Source organism: Giraffa tippelskirchi, chromosome 2 (genome assembly GCF_054371585.1).
Source record: "Giraffa tippelskirchi isolate mGirTip1 chromosome 2, T2T-mGirTip1v1.2.pri, whole genome shotgun sequence".
Classification (NCBI taxonomy): Eukaryota; Metazoa; Chordata; class Mammalia; order Artiodactyla; family Giraffidae; genus Giraffa; species Giraffa tippelskirchi.
In genome coordinates this window covers 152,317,581-152,333,935 of record NC_137276.1, presented here as the reverse complement: position 1 = coordinate 152,333,935, position 16,355 = coordinate 152,317,581, and the positions used below count along the sequence as shown (strand labels likewise).

At 42.4% G+C, this 16,355-nt stretch overlaps 1 protein-coding gene across 4 annotated transcripts in view; it reads left to right on the top strand.

Moving 5' to 3' along the window:
• The window catches only part of ABCC5 (ATP binding cassette subfamily C member 5), a 103,659-nt gene that overhangs the window by 77,934 nt on the left and 9,370 nt on the right, over nt 1–16,355 (top strand). For all 4 annotated transcript variants that reach the window (XM_081571221.1, XM_081571219.1, XM_081571222.1 and 1 more), the window contains 4 exons: nt 1,301–1,487; nt 3,176–3,265; nt 5,180–5,369; nt 10,295–10,454. In XM_081571221.1, coding sequence (XP_081427347.1) covers nt 1,301–1,487; nt 3,176–3,265; nt 5,180–5,369; nt 10,295–10,454 — 627 coding nt within the window. The remainder of the gene's footprint in view (nt 1–1,300; nt 1,488–3,175; nt 3,266–5,179; nt 5,370–10,294; nt 10,455–16,355) is intronic.

Below are 16,355 nucleotides of genomic sequence, written 5' to 3'. Positions count from 1 at the left end.
GTTAAATAGGCTGTGGTGTCCCTGTATAATGGAATATTATGTGACCCCTAAAAAGAATGAGACTGCTTCCTAGGTACTGATGTGGAATGATCTCCAAGTTATATTAGATGAAAGAGCAAGATACAAATGTGCCTGTATAGTTTGCTCCCTTTAAATATGTGTCTATAACGTTTAGAATATCTTTGAAAGAACACACAGGAAACTAATAGCTGCCACCGGACAGTGGAAGTGAGTAGCTGGAGGAGGGCAGGAGAAAGACTGACTTTTCATGGTAAAACCTTTTGTACCTTGTGAATATTCTGTCTTATAGAGCATATAGGTCATTCCAAAAATTAAGTAACATTAAAAAGTAACTCTAGGATAGAAGTTTGGTTAAATAATTCTGAAAAATGTATCCTAACTTTAAGCAAAAAAAAAAGTAGAATATGTTGACCTTTTCATGTGTAGGTATGTACCCACATAAATGTGAGGGCATTGGAAAAAATACTGGAAGGAAATGCAGCAGAATATGGATTCTAGTTTTAGCAGAGTGGTAAGAGTACTGGACTTCTACATTTCCCTCTTTTTTATTGTGTTTCCTAAATTTTCTCTAAAGTACACATATCTTCTTATAAGGAAGAAAGAGATTTTCTTTAAGGCAAAGTATCTTTGCCTACCCAGGCCTCCCACTCTCGAGTTCTAGTTGTGTGTGACCCCAGATCCTCAGGTGAGCTGAGAGCTGCTCTCTAGGACCCCTGATGACAGAGGGTCTCCCTCCTGCAGGGAGGGACAAAGGTTGTCTCGGTCTTTCTGTTCTGGTTTAACTCACTCACTGCTTCTGCTTCTTTGCTCCATGGCCTTGGGAAACAAGTATGTCAGCAGGCCATTTCCACTTTCTCGTATTCAGTCCAAGAGTCTTTTTCCTGCTCTTGTGACATTTCTCCAGTTTGCCTTTGTAACCTCTTTTTCCTCAAGAAAATGACCACTGACCTAAAACAATTCTCTAAAGCTTAAACAGCCTCTTTATTTGGTCTTCTTCCCTCCTGCTTTCCCTGTGCTGTTAAAGTAGATATGTTTTTCCTAGTATTGAATATGTTTCTTTCAAAGGGTAAAACTAGAAACACTCCATGTCTTCCTGTGTGTGGAGCCTGGAATACTCTGCACTCCTTAAGTTTCCATATCATTTTCCTGGTTACAAGCAGTAGTGTTATACTTTAGTATTAGCCCTCTAACCCAGAACTCACCAGTGCCTTGGCATCCTCCGTGACTGGGGTTGTGTGATACTTTATTTACTTTATTAGGTGTTCTGTCTTCCTCACAGGTACCAGGAGCTACTGGATAACAACCAGAGTCCTTTCTTCCTGTTTACTTGTGCGATGCGGTGGCTGGCGGTGCGGCTGGACCTAATCAGCATTGCCCTGATCACCACCACTGGGCTGATGATTGTTCTCATGCACGGGCAGATTCCCCCGGCCTACGCAGGGCTTGCCATCTCCTATGCTGTGCAGGTTAGTCTTTGGGATGAGGGCATTGTCTTTCTCATACGTTGGCCTAGGAGAGGCCTGGTAGGTGGCTCTACCCTAAGCGGTTGTTTACCTCTGGCTCCTAGAGCTTCTCCCCATCTGCTTTGGCAGTAGCACTGAGGACTGGTACACAGCCAGCCCTCCACGTCCCCAAGTTCTGCATCCATAGAGTCAACCAACTGCAGATCAAAGATATTTGGGAGGGGAAATTCCAGACAGTTCCGAAAACTGAATTTACTATAGATGTACAACTATTTGTGTAGCACATTGTATTTATAACTATTTACCAAGTCTTTACATTGCGTTAAGTATTATAAGTAATCTCGAGATGACTTAAAGGATACAAGCGAATGTCTGTAGGTTGTAGGCAATTACTAGGCCATTTTATATAAGAGACTTGAGCATCCTTGGATTTTTGACAGAATCCTGGAACCAATTCCCCATGAATGCTAAAGGTTGACTTTATGGGAATAAAGGGAGTTAACTCTATTGCATGTGTTTATGAAGTAGGTGCTGTTTTTTCTTAAATAAACAGATTTTGAAAATTGTTTCTTAATTGTAGATTTATGTCTTCACTACCCTTTCTTCTCAGGCCTCTTCCTAGTCTTCTAAGAAATACATATCCTCAATATACTACTTCTGTGTGTTTTATTTTCAGGCCCCAAATTTTCCCAATACTGTTACACACATAAACCTTTTTGGTTCTTAGGGATGGTTGAAGGTCTTCAAATAGCTCAAAGAACAGCTGGGAACTTAGCACTGACTAGATAGTTAAAGATGATAAAGAATTGTTACTAACTTTTTTAAGATGTGGCAATGGTTTTCAAGGAGACTTTATATTTTAGAGAGCTAGAAGCTGAAGTATTTATGGGTAAAACTTAGGGTATATGAGATTTGATTACAGATATATGGAAGGATGGGGTGGTACAGATGAAACAATGCTGGTTGTAAGTTGATAATTTTTTAAGATGAATGTTTGATATGTGGGAGCCCATTATACTGTCCTCTCTATTCTTGTATATGTTTGACATTTTTCTATATTGGAAAGATAAAAATAAGTGGACAGAGGGAACCTAAGAAGAGATCTATATATTTACAGATACTCAAAGGTATTTGTCCATGTCTTGCAGACTTAACTTGGTTCTTGGAGGGCTGGGGGTGGGGAGTGGGAGAAATCTGTGTTATATACACTCTGTTTCAGAGTACTCAGTCTGGGGTACACAGACTGGGGCTCTGCATTCAGGTTTGGCCCAGCCTCGTTTCTGTTGACCTTCCTGGAAGCATTCTCACTGCTGCTCACAGGTTGATACAGTCTCCATTTATTGTGGCTGCTATATCCAGGTATAGGTACAATTATGAAGCCCAGAAGTTATTCAGCTACAGCTGAATTTCTGGAAATGTAAAAACAGACAGAAAGCCTTTAGGTATAGAAAAAAGTTAGTGCCAGTACTGCAGTGCCAACTGGATTCACTGAGAGTTGCAGTTGACTGGGGGCTATTAGGCATTGTCTTAAACATTTAAAGAATGATTTGGTCCCTAAAGCCAGCTGCTGTCTATCCACAGTTAGTTCTCACAACTGAGTTGTGATCCCTTAGGTGAAGGAGGTTTGCTGGCATTCCCTTGGTGTATATTAATAATAAATTCTCTCTTGGATTGTTGTTTTCCATGATCAGTTGACAGGGCTCTTCCAGTTTACTGTCAGACTGGCATCGGAGACAGAAGCTCGCTTCACCTCAGTGGAGAGGATCAACCACTACATCAAGGTCAGGCTCCTGCAGGCCTTCTGCTGCAATCTGACTTTTCGTGCAGCACTTTTACCGTTTTGCCACCTGGAATAAATGTCCCAGGAAGATGCTTGTTCTCTCTGCCTCATCTTGCCACTGGAGAGGCAGCAATCTCTCCAGTATGCATGGAATGCAAATGAGAATATCATAAGATTTTTCTAAGTATATTTGTGAATTGTGTCTGATTGAGAACTTACATTCATCAGCTAATTTCCAAAGTGTTCCTAATCTCATTAATTCAGTTAAGCAGACTAATGTAATATTTTCCTTATACTATTTAAAACCAGGTGTTATTTCAAATCTTAGTCTAGTTCATTTGGTTCTTAACCAGGGATGACCATCAGAATTCCATATGGAGCTTGAAGCAAAGACTAACATGGGCCTCATCTCTAAAGATTCTGATGCAATAGGTTTGAGATAGGACCCAGACTTCTGGAGTTTCAAAGGCTCCATGCCTAATTCTATACTGTGTCCACAGTTCAGAAACCAGTTAACTGCATTGGTGCTGAGATGATCCAACTCTTCCCATCTTCCCCCAGGAACCCCTGCAGTCCTGCAGTGAGGCAGTGTCTTCCTCCTAGTTCAAACTCTGAAAGCAATTTTCTGTAGAGAGAAGCAGAGTTCTGAGTAGTTAATATTCTCACATTGAACTCATTTCTCAGGAGTTACCTATTTTGCAAACTGCCCAGAGACTTGATTTTCACTTATATCATTATTTACATGGGCAGAATACATCCCATCTTCCAACTAGAATGTTGACTTACAAACACTGTTTTGAAGAACTACCCTTTCACTGAGAACTGGTATGTTATGTAACTGCTTTTTCTAGCAGAGACATGTCCCACTGATTTGTTTTGGCAATGAACCTGATCAGTTGTAGGATATTTCTTAAACTTATAAATGATATTATCATAAAGAATGGCAGATAGCTATCTGATAAATCTGCTAATAGCTGTTTATGTTTATACATGAGCCTCTTGGCTGGATGCTCTGGTCTGGGGCAATTTGTGAGTGTACATGTTGTGTTTGATTTAGTATCACTATTGATGTGGTGATGTGGGTCTCTTGCTGAAAAGGTCAGGGTGATGGTCAGCCGTGGTACAGAGTGTACTTTGCACAAATCAATCACATTCCTGAGAACTGGTTACCTGCTGCCCGTCCACAACCTGGAAGCCTATTCCAACACTGAGTTTTAGACTTGAGTCCCTACCCCCACCCATCAGAGCACTGCAGCCTTTGATCTTTACTTCCCTGTGAGGCTATAGGCTCCATGACTAATCACCAGAGTGTTTTAAAAACATGGGGAGGTGTGACTATAGATGACCAAAATTGCCCAATAATTATTGTTAAACACAGCATTTTTAAGCTGGAATGGATTTCTAAAATCATCTAATCCAGTCCCTAGAGTTTACAGATGAGAAACTAAGACAAAGATTGAAGAATTGGTATATCCAGTTCATGCAGCTGTTAGTGGTAGAGTTGGGATTAGTGTCTGAGTCTCCTGGATTGACTGAGATGGCTCAGGATGCTAGGCTCTCATTAAATGTTCCATGAATGCTAGTTTTTCTCCTCTGCGTTTAGGCCATTGGTTTTCAAATGATGGAACCCTGTTTCAAGGGAAATGTTTTCAAAGAATTCCACTAAAATCTGCTATGGCTGAAGAGGGATAGAAGGCCATTGTAAAGTGCCAAGGGTAGAGGCGATTGTTCTCTGTCTCTGTCTAGTTTATTGGTGATGAGCGTTTACTGCCAGGGACTCTTTCACAGCAAGGGAACAGGCAAGCCAGCTGTCTCTGTGGTTGCTATGGGTATCCTGGTCTTACTTCTCTGACAAAACCTTGCAGCTATCCTAGAATCTGTGGTCAGTCTTAACCGGCCTTTTCTGTCTCCCCAGACTCTATCTTTGGAAGCACCTGCCAGAATTAAGAACAAGGCTCCCTCCCCTGACTGGCCCCAGGAAGGAGAGATCACCTTTGAGAATGCAGAGATGAGGTACCAAGAAAATCTCCCTCTGGTCCTGAAGAAAGTGTCCTTCACCATCAAACCCAAGGAGAAGATTGGCATCGTGGGTCGAACAGGATCAGGTAAGGATTAAATCAACCAGAGTCAAGTTTAGGGCCCATGATTTGCTGTTTATTGAATATAACTCTCATCTCTTCAAACCAGATTCCTGTTAGATGAGTAATTAGTGTCTCAGGTCTCTGAAACCACTTTTTGAGGTTTATTTTCAACACTGCTTCAAAACATTTAATACTTTTTCTAATCATCAAAGTATACATTCTCAATGCAGAGCACTTGAAACATGTCAGTTCAGTTCAGTTTAGTTGCTCAGTCATGTTTGACTCTGCAACCCCATGGACTGCATCACGCCAGGCCTCCTTGCCCATCACCAGGTCCTGGAGCTTGTTCAAACTCATATCCGTCGTTGTCAGTGGTGCCATCCAACCATCTCTTCCTCTGTCATCCCCTTCTCCTCCTGCCTTCAATCTTTCCTAGCATCAGGGTCTTTTCCAATGAGTCAGTTCTTCACATCCGGTGGCCAAAGTATTGGAGCTTCAGCATCAGTCCTTCCAATAAATATTCAGGACTGATTTCCTTTAGGATTGACTGTTTGATCTCTTTGCAGTCCAAGGGACTCTCAAGAGTCTTCTTCAACACCACAGTACAAAAGCATCAATTTTTTGGTGCTCAGCTTTCTTGTGGTCCAACTCTCACATCCATACATGACTACTAGGAAAACCATAGCTTTGACAAGACGGACCTTTGTTGGCAAAGTAATGTCTCTGCTTTTCAATGTGCTGTCTAGGTTGGTCATAACTTTTCTTCCAAGGAGCAAACGTCTTTTAATTTCATGCCTGGAGTCACTATCTGCAGTCATTTTGGAGCCCAAGAAAATAAAGTCTGTTACTATTTCCATTCTTTCCCCATCTATGTGCCATGAAGTGATGGGCCCAGATGCCATGATCATAATTTTTGAATGTTGAGTTTTAAACCAGCTTTTTCACTCTCCTCTTTCACTTTTATCAAGAGGCTCTTCAGTTCCTCTTCACTTTCTGCCATAAGGGTGTTGTCATCTGCATATCTGAGGTTATTGACATGTCTCCCAGCAATCTTGATTCCAGCTTGGGCTTCATCCAGCCTGGCATTTTGCATTATGTACTCTGCATATAAGTTAAATAAGCAGAGTGACAATATACAGCCTTGATGTACTCTTTCTGAATTTGGAACCAGTTGGTTGTTCCATGTCCGGTTCTAACTGTTGCTTCTTGACCTGCATACAGATTTCTCAGGAGGCAGATAAGGTGGCCTGGTATTTCCATCTCTTGAAGAATTTTCCACAGTTTGTTGTGACCCACATAGTTAAAGGCTTTGGCGTAGTCAATAAACCAGAAGTAGATATATTTCTGGAAATGTATAGCAAAGTACAAAAGGTGAAAGGTACCCACAACTCCACTACCCAGAGATAATCAGCTGCTAGTATTTTGGTGGATATCTTATTAGGCTATCAACAAATGTATTTTACAAAAATGAGGTACTTTTACACACACTGTTTCATGGCCTATTTATAAAATTACCATGTATTTTCCATGTCAATTAATATTCTGTGACATGATTTCTATGCAGTATAACATAAAATTCTGTTTTATGGATGTGCCATAATTTATATTAACCCAGATCCAATTGAAGGGCAGTGAGTTGTCAATTTTTTGCTTTTATGAATAGCAACACAGTAACATTTTATTTCTATGAAGTCAAAATATACAAAAAGCTTAAGGTCTTTGTGATGTGTTACAAGTATAGTCTCATTTATTAGACGGCAACAAAGCTCTAAATAAGGAATCTATGTTTCTTCGAAGACAGAAATTATTTTCTTGATCTGACATCAGTTATAAATAAATAGAGAATAGGCCATCATTTTAGGCATTTTAGTTCCCTGCTATTCTTAGAAGTGTGTTTCTTTCCCTCTCTCTTTCCTGAATAACATTTCAAGATTGAGTCTTGTCTTCTTTCACTAACCTGTTCACCCTTGTGTAAGAGTTCTCTCTGAGTCACTTCTCTTGAGCTTTCTGGGCTCTATGCTCCCTTGGCATCAAAACTCCTTTAGTTTTTTTTTTCTTGCCATTAAAAAAAAGTCTTTTCTAGCCAATTTACTTTAAATAATGTGGTAAGCAGAAAAGAAAAAGCTATTTCCTGCTCCCTGCTCTTTGAAGGCATTATTTCATGTCAAAACAGGATACGGCCTCTAGGTTTTTACACTGGAGAGAGAATGCCCAGCCATGAGGGTGACTGTACCCATGGCTCTTACTTTGCTCTCTCCCATAAATTCCTTCTGCTGCATTGGCCCCCTAGGGGTGCACTGCTCACCTGAACCTCTGGCCTTCCTTCTTGTGATGTCCTTTTTAACACAGTCAGTCAGTTCAGTCGCTCAGTCGTGTCCAACTCTTTGTGACCCCATGAATCACAGCACGCCAGGCCTCCCTGACCATCACCAACTCCCGGAGTTTACCCAAATCCATGTCCATCGAGTCGGTGATGCCATCCAACCATCTCATCCTCTGTCGTCCCCTTCTCCTCCTGCCCTCAATCCTTCCCAGCATCAGAGTCTTTTCCAATGAGTCAGCTCTTTGCATGAGGTGGCCAAAGTATTGGAGTTTCAGCTTCAACATGAGTCCTTCCAATGAACACCCAGGACTGATCTCCTTTAGGATGGACTGGTTGGAACTCCTTGCAGTCCAAGGGACTCTCAAGAGTCTTCTCCAACACCACAGTTCAAAAGCATCAATTCTTCAGCGCTCAGCTTTCTTCACTGTCCAATTCTCACATTCATATATGACTAATGGAAAAACCATAGCCTTGACTAGATGGACCTTTGTTGGCAAAGTAATGTCTCTGCTTTTCAATATGCTGTCTAGGTTGGTCATAACTTTCCTTCCAAGGAGTAAGCGTCTTTTAATTTCATGGCTGAAATCACCATCTGCAGTGATTGTTGGAGCCAAAAAAAATAAAGTCAGCCACTGTTTCCACTGTTTCCCCATCTATTTCCCATGAAGTGATGGGGTCAGATGCCATGATCTTAGTCTTCTGAATATTGAGCTTTAAGCCAACTTTTTCACTCTCCTCTTTCACTTTCATCAAGAGGCTCTTTAGCTCTTCTTCACTTTCTGCCATAAGGGTGGTGTCATCTGCATATCTGAGGTTATTGATACTTCACCCGGCAATCTTGATTCTAGCTTGTGCTTCCTCCACCCCAGCGTTTCTCATGATGTGCTCTGCATATAAGTTGAATAAGCAGGGTGACAACATACAGCCTTGACCTACTCCTTTTCCTATTTAGAACCAGTCTGTTGTTCCATGTCCAGTTCTAACTATTGCTTCCTGACCTGTATACAAGGTTACCATAGCATTATTCTGCTGCTGCTGTTCGGTCACTAAGTCATGTCTGACTCTTTGCAACCCCATGGGCTGTAGCCTGCCAGGTTCCTCTGTCCATAGGATTTTCCCAGCAAGAATGCTGGATTGGGTTGTCATTTCCTTCTCCAGGGGATCTTCCCGACCCAGGGATCAAACTTGGCAGGCAGATTCTTTACCACTGAACCACCTAGGAAGCCCTATAGCATTATTCCAATAAGTTTTAATTAAACTACATGTGCAGTGTTAGAGGACTGGTTAAATAAGAGTACAGCCACACAGTGGAAATTATTGCAGCCACTAAAACTTTATCTCAAAAAGGTAATAATATAATTGAGTGCTCACTATGTAATGTTAAGTGGAGAAGATAGTTACAATATTTCTCTGGTATCATCTCAACTCTTAAGGAAACAAACTTAAAGGAAATGTGTCAAAAAAAAAAAGCAGGACTTTCCTGGTGAGTGGCTGGTACTCTGTGCTCCTACTGCAGGGGTCCTGGGTCCAATCCCGTCAAGGAACTAGACTCCGCATACAGCAACTTAAAAAAAAAGATCCCACAACTAAGACCCACTGTAGCCAAATAAATAAATGGATATGCACCTACATAATTTTTTTTAAAAAGCAGTAGTTAGACTATGGGAAATTGATGTTATCTGCTTGAATTATTTATATCATTTTTCAAATGAAGAGTCAATTATGAAAGGCTATTCTGCCTATCTTGGAGAAGGCAATGGCAACCCACTCCAGTACTCTTGCCTGGAAAATCCCATGGACGGAGGAGGCTGGTGGGCTATAGTCCATGGGGTCTCGAAGAGTCGGACACAGCTGAGCGCCTTTACTTTCACTTTTCACTTTCATGCATTGGAGAAGGAAATGGCAACCCACTCCAATATTCTTGCCTGGAGAATCCCAGGGACAGGGGAGCCTGGTGGGCTACTGTCTATGGGGTCGCACAGAGTCGGACACAACTGAAGCGACTTAGCAGCAGCAGCAGCATTCTGCCCATCACTGTGATCCTGAACTTGCGATTTTATCCCCCAAACCTGCTTTTCTACATTTTCCTATCACGGTAGAGAATCTACAGTCACTCATTTTCTCAAATCCAAAACTCCTTGTCTTGTGTGTTTAGCCTAGAACTTTTCCCTCCCCTAGCTTCGTGGCAGTGAAAGACCTTGTCCTGTTTTTCTCTGCTGAGATAAGGGAACAGAAGAGAGACAACAGCTTGTCCTCTGACGTGCCTCAAGCTCCTAGCTCTTGGTTCTTGCCTGAGAAGCGTTAAACCCTGTGTACCTGTGCCTAAGGTGAAAAGGAGGCGTTCTTCCACTTTACTCCCAGGAGAGTGTAGCAGCCCCTCCCACTCCTTCTCAGGCTGCAGTATGTTGTGTAAGTGTATATGCTTGGTCGCTCCAGAGAGCTCCTGGTTTTTTGTTTTCGTTTTTCTGGCTATCACTTTCTACATTATCTGAGTTATCTACGTTATCCATCAAAATAGTGATTGAACAGAAATAGAAAAATAGATGATGTTGCCCTGAGAAGAAGCCAGTTTTGTCTTCCCAGAATTTGCCAATCGGATGATCTTGCCTGTCTTCTGACTCATCAGGGAAGTCCTCTCTGGGCATGGCCCTTTTCCGCCTGGTGGAGTTGTGTGGAGGCTGCATCAAGATTGATGGAGTGAGAATCAGTGACATTGGCCTTGCTGACCTCCGGAGCAAGCTCTCCATCATTCCCCAGGAGCCGGTGCTGTTCAGCGGTACTGTCAGGTGAGACCTCAGCACCATGAGCTTCATGCCGTGTTGCAGGCCAGGTGAGCGGGATAGAGCGCCACCGGGGACTGAGATCTAGTGGCCTCTAGTGTGGCACTTTCCCAGCACCATGCGCTCCCTGTTGCAGGAAGAGCAACTCCACAGTACGAGTCACCTCATTAGTTAAGCAGGACCCGGGGGCCCTGCAGCGGAATGGTAAGAAGTCAGAGAGATCTGGACTCTGTGTCTTCAGACAAGTTACTTAGCCACTCCTAAGCTTGTTTCCTCCTCCATGAAATGGGGATGTTACTAAGATCTGTTGTTGTGAAGATTGAATGAATTTGTACAAATTTTATAGAAGTGTGGAGGCTGGCAGAGGGTGAGCATTCTGTGCATGGAAGCAGCCACCATCATCCCTCGCTGTCCTCTCTCCTAGGGACACTCAAGAGTTGCAGTTGTCTCGATGGTTTTCAGGCATTATTACTACTCATAGTTTCTCATTTTCTAATATCTTCCACAAACTTTTGGTTCTTACCATCATCTGGAATGATGCCCCTCTCTGAAATCTGCCAGATTGCCAAAGAAAACATTTCTTTTCTTGACCTGTTATAACAGTAACTAATCAGGAAATACATTTAACCCCATTGTCTTTTCCTGTGCTTTATCAGGCTAACCTTAAGCTTTTGCCTCCTAAAAACAATGGGTTTCCATAATTTGTGTCCATTTCTATTTAAGTTGACTCTCTAAATAAAAATGCCTTCAACCATATAGTTGACCTAGATAGCACTTCTTTTTTAAAATCACTCTAAAAGTGATATTGCCATTTCCTCTTTACTTTTTAGCAGTTTCCAAGAAAAGGTGCCAATTTAATTTCAAATAACCACAGTGTTCAGAATTGTCTTTAAAACTGACTCGTCCCCCCCACCCCCCACCACTTTTAGAAATGGCATTTGAACTCACTGATTTGTGGAGGTTTGGTAGATAAACTGAATTCTTACCTACATTTATGTGGGGTCACTACTCTTGGGTGTTTTTATTTTGGCATTTCTCTAAAACACTAGTGAATTTGTATACCACAGACTGGCTCTGTTGATGATTATTAGTGAAAGTGTTAGTCACTCAGTCATGTCTGACACTTTGCAACCCCATGGACTGTAGCGCACCAGGCTCCTCTCTCCATGGAATTCTTCAGGCAAGGATACTGAATTGGGTTGCCATTCCCTTCTCCAGGGGATCTTTCCCACCCAGGGATTAAACCCTGGACTTCCAAATTGCAGGCAGTTTTGATGATGATTAGTCATTCCCTTTGAATAAGTAAATAACAAGGTCAAACAAGCAACATCAAAAAGAATTAGAATTTATTGAAGACTTGAGTCTAAAGTTAAGAAATTGAGAGATATTACCAAATCTGTTCTTCCTTCCTGTAAATCTCTCTATTTTTAGGTGCCACGGGAATGCCTTTGAAAATAAAATTGGCCTAATGATTTTTGGCTCAGGACAAAAAAAACATATTTTTCTTATTTTTTTAAAATCACCCTTTAGAAGAGAACTAGAAAGTAAGACATGTTATAGACATCCCATGAATATGCTGCTACCAAGAAATATCAGTGTTCATTTCACATTTTTACAGCACTTCATTTAGGTCTGTGACTCAGCTTCTGGAGTTAACGGTTAAGAACTGACCTGCTGGCTGCTATTGTGGAATACTGTGGAAGCACAGCCTTTGTGGGAATCGAGGCCATTTGTTATCAGCTCCAGAGATGTGTTGCCGCCTGATGGACAGGCTCAGTGGCTGGTGTGCTGCTGCCCGTGTTTTCAGTCATTGAGCTTGGAGCACTGTTTAGTTAGTCAGCTGTGCAAACCTAGGAAATCATATAAGTTTCATTTTCTGCTCGCTAGAATTTTGACTTTTTAAGTCAGTAGTAGACACTGAGGACAAATTCAATCCCAGACCTTCTACCTTTCCTTTATCCTCTCAAGTTTCTCATAGATCCCAGAGAACATCCAGCGTTTGGTATTCTTTTGCTGTTCTTAGAAAATTAGAAGACCTGTAATGAGTCTCCCAAGGCAAGGGCAGGCTAGATCATCTGCTCCTCAGCTACCTCCTAGAGACTCCAAATTTTGAAACTGGATCTCCACCGCCATTAACCTGCGTTGGGGGTGGGTACATCTCCTGGAGATTCCGACTTGCAGTTAAAGTGTATCAGAAGGGAATTCAAGGTAAAACCAAAATCGAACAAACCAAACTCAGAATCTTGGAAGATAAAAATGTCTGAATTGTTCTGTGTATAAATACAGATAAATCATAGACCAGATCATTTAGGGGCACACCCCTCCCTGGATTAGCCCATTCCAATTGCTCGTCCTAAACCAGTCCATTCCAATAGCTCATCCAGGCCTGCCTCGTCCGGCTGTCTGGGCTTGAGCTATAGGGCTCCTGTGTGTCTGTGGCCAGCCAGTGCTTTCCTCTGCCTTTCGCTCTGATGATTATCTCCAAGAAGAGAGGTCCATTTTCATCCACACCTAAACACCTGGGCTGACCTTCCCTCTCTCATAGTCCTGGCAATACTTTGCTCTTCCCAGAGGACCTATGCTTCCTGGTCTCAGGAAGCCTATCTCTTTGCCTCCACCCTCAGTTTCTTTCCTTGTGGATTGTCTGCAGTCTGGCTTGGCTGGTGGTTAGTCTGCCCCTCAGAGGGACTAGTTGTCCTCAGCTGCGTCTCAGTCTCCTCACCAGGGATGAGCACATCTCATCACTGGGAGCATCTCTACCTAGCGTCCATCCGTTATCAGGAAGCAGTGTTCTCACTTCTTCCTGTTCAGATGCTTTCTCTCCTTTTCTATTTGCCCATTTTATTTTTTTCCACTTTTGAGGAATATCTCAAGCTCTCAACTCAAAATCACAACAAAGACATCTGAGCCCACAACTGATCCACCTCTGCTTTGGTTCATTCCAGGCCAAAACACCTTCAGGCAGAAGCACTTAGCGCTCTACAAGAAATGGAAGTTGCTCCAAATTTGAAGCAGTTCTTAGAATCTCAATGTTTTTCATTTGTCTTTGAATTATTCTGTTGTTTAAGGGGCCCCCTTTTACTTTTTTTGACATCTGAGTCTCTGTGGAACCAAGGAATCCCCAAAAGCTTCTAGTCTCAACGTCAGCAAGTAATGGTAAATCTAGGATAACTATGAAGAACACTAGATGTTATCTAAGTTTTGTTGAAGTTTTTCTGGCAGGGAGTATGTGTGAAATCTCTGTATCTTGGTCTCAATTTTGCTGTGAACCTGAAACTGGTCTTTTAAAATTGTCTTTAAAAAAAGGAAAAGGTCATTCTGGGAAGTTCCCTGGTGGCCTAGTGGTTAGGATTCTAGGCTTTCACTCCTGGGCCCAGGTTCAGTCCCTGGTCGGGGAACTGAGATTCTGCAAGCTGTGGCATGGCCAAAAAAAAAAGTCATGCTGTGCCAAACACTGCTGCTCTAAAGAACAACCATAACAATAGTGTCAGCTAAGCTTATTGATGACTTATGTGGCCTACTGTCCTGAGCATTTAAATTGTATTAATTTATTAAAATTAAAGTACTCAAAATTCGATGAGGTGGGTACTATTATTATGGCTATTTATAGGTGAAAAAGCTAAAGCCCAAAGTGGTTAAATAACTTGCCCAAAGATAAGAATTTGAATCTGGGCTATTTGGCTCAGAGCCTGGGCTCTTCCTTACCCTACTTGCTGTGTTGTCTCCTGAAGTTTCCACCACACCCTCCTCATTCATAACCTTGAGAGAGACTGTCTCTCCAAGCACCAAGGTTGGGCCTGCTTCCTCAGGTATCTTGACCATTAGTTACCTTTCTTTTTCCAGTATCTTTAAAATCTCCTTATCTGCTTTCAGATTTCTAGTAGGTCTCTGTCCCCTTTCTTGAGAAAAATTGTCACACAAATTTTGCTCTTCTCTTTAGTCTTTTTCATATGCGCTACTCTTAACTAAAAGCCAAAATCAGTCCCTATTTCTGAATGACTATTTTGAGCTTTCCTTTAGCTCCTGTCAGAAGGTCTGAGGGTCCCATAGTCTCCTACCCTAAAATCCCAAGGCTTCAGGGAGGCGTCCAGATGGACAGAGAACAGTGTGGTTCAGTGTGGAGTCTTCTGTGTGCCTGGAAGGGATTGCTGTATCCTGATTCCCCTCAGGAGATACTCTTGACCTTATTCGGTAGTTGTCAATAGGTGAGCTTAGGATATTGCTAAAAACAAAATATAAAAAACCGAAGATGAAAATACACTTTGGGCAACATAGGACTCCAGGACTTCTGACTGTTAAAAATAACCTTCATTCTCAGATTTTCTTTCTGTCCATCCACCCAGCTGAGTACTTGAGGCAGTGGATACATAACTTTGCTTGCTTTCATTTTTGTGGGTCAGACCAGGACCATCTGGCCACTGTAATGAGTGTGTGTTTTTGTTTTTTTCATTCTTGATTGAGTTCCCTGTTGAGATCAGTCTGGTCTGCCTTAATGTGTAGGTATACCACCTGCTGGGGCTTCCCCAATGGCTCAAGCAGTAAAGAATCCACCTGCAATGCAGGAGACAAAGGTTTGATCCCTGGGTAGGAAAGATCCCCTGGAGAAGGAAATGGCAACCCATTCCAGTATTCTTACCTGGAGAATGCCATGGACAGAGGAGCCTGGCGGGCCATAGTCCATGGGGTGGCAAAGAGTCAGACATGACTGAGAGACTACACAACAACACCTGCTGGTGTACATAAATATTCCCTATATATCCGGAACCTCTGGCTTAGTCTTGAGGGCTCCTTCAGCTGGTGTGATAGGCCTGGGCGAGGTTGAAGGTCAAGCCCATCCACATGTCTGTCGAGTCTGATGGGGTAGCTGCTCAGTGAGCAGGGTCTGCACTCTGGTGTGCTTCCTGCTTGTCTAGTAGATGTATCTGATGAATTTACTGGATGTGTTTATGTGCTAGGGATGCTGCAACAGTGTACCATAAACTGGGAAGCTTAAAACCACAGAATTTGACTCTCTCACAGTTCTGGAGGCTATAAGGATGACATCAAGTGTCAGCAGGGCCGTACTCTGAAGCCTGTTGGGTCCCTCCTTGCTTCCACTACATTTCAGTGGTTTGCCAACAATCTCTGGTGTGCTTGGCTTGTAGAGTCATCATTCCAGTCTCTGCCTCCGTTGTCACATGGGTCCTTTCCCTGTCTCTGTCTTTATGTGGCCCTCTCTCTTCTAAGGACACCAGTCCTAGATTGAGAGTCTACCCTACTTTACTACTCCAGGCTGATCTCATCTCACCTCATACCATCTACACTGATTTATTTCCAGATAAAGTCACATACTTAGGTACCAAGGATTAAATTTCAGCATATCTTTTGGGGGGATACTCTTCAACCCATGGTGCTAGGAATCAATTACAATATTAACATTTCATTGGGACTTCCCTGGCAGTCCTGTGGTTAGGACTCCTCACTTTCATTGCTGAGGGCCCCAGTTCAATCCCTGGTTGGAAAACTAAAATCCCACAAGCCTCACAGACAAAAGAGGGAGAGAATACTTCCTAGACTAACTCTAAAGAAACTATCTGCACATTCCTTTCCTGGAAACCAATATTATGGACCCTTCAATCTTGAACATATATTTATTGAGGTCTTAACTCTGTGCAAAGGACTCGACTCAGCAGAATTGGGAAGAATCTGAACAGTGGTAAAATCTAAAGCCTAAAATTATGCAGTCCTTCCAGAAGACATAGAGAAAGGGAAGATTTGAGCAGTAGGTGACAGGCTAAACCAGAAATCCAAAAAGTGAGGTATCAAACCATAGGTGGCAGTTTATGAAGTTATTGGTGCTGGGAATTCCAGCCTTAGGTAAATACAAATTTTCTACAGACAAACAGAACACAGTAGTAGAGACTGGGC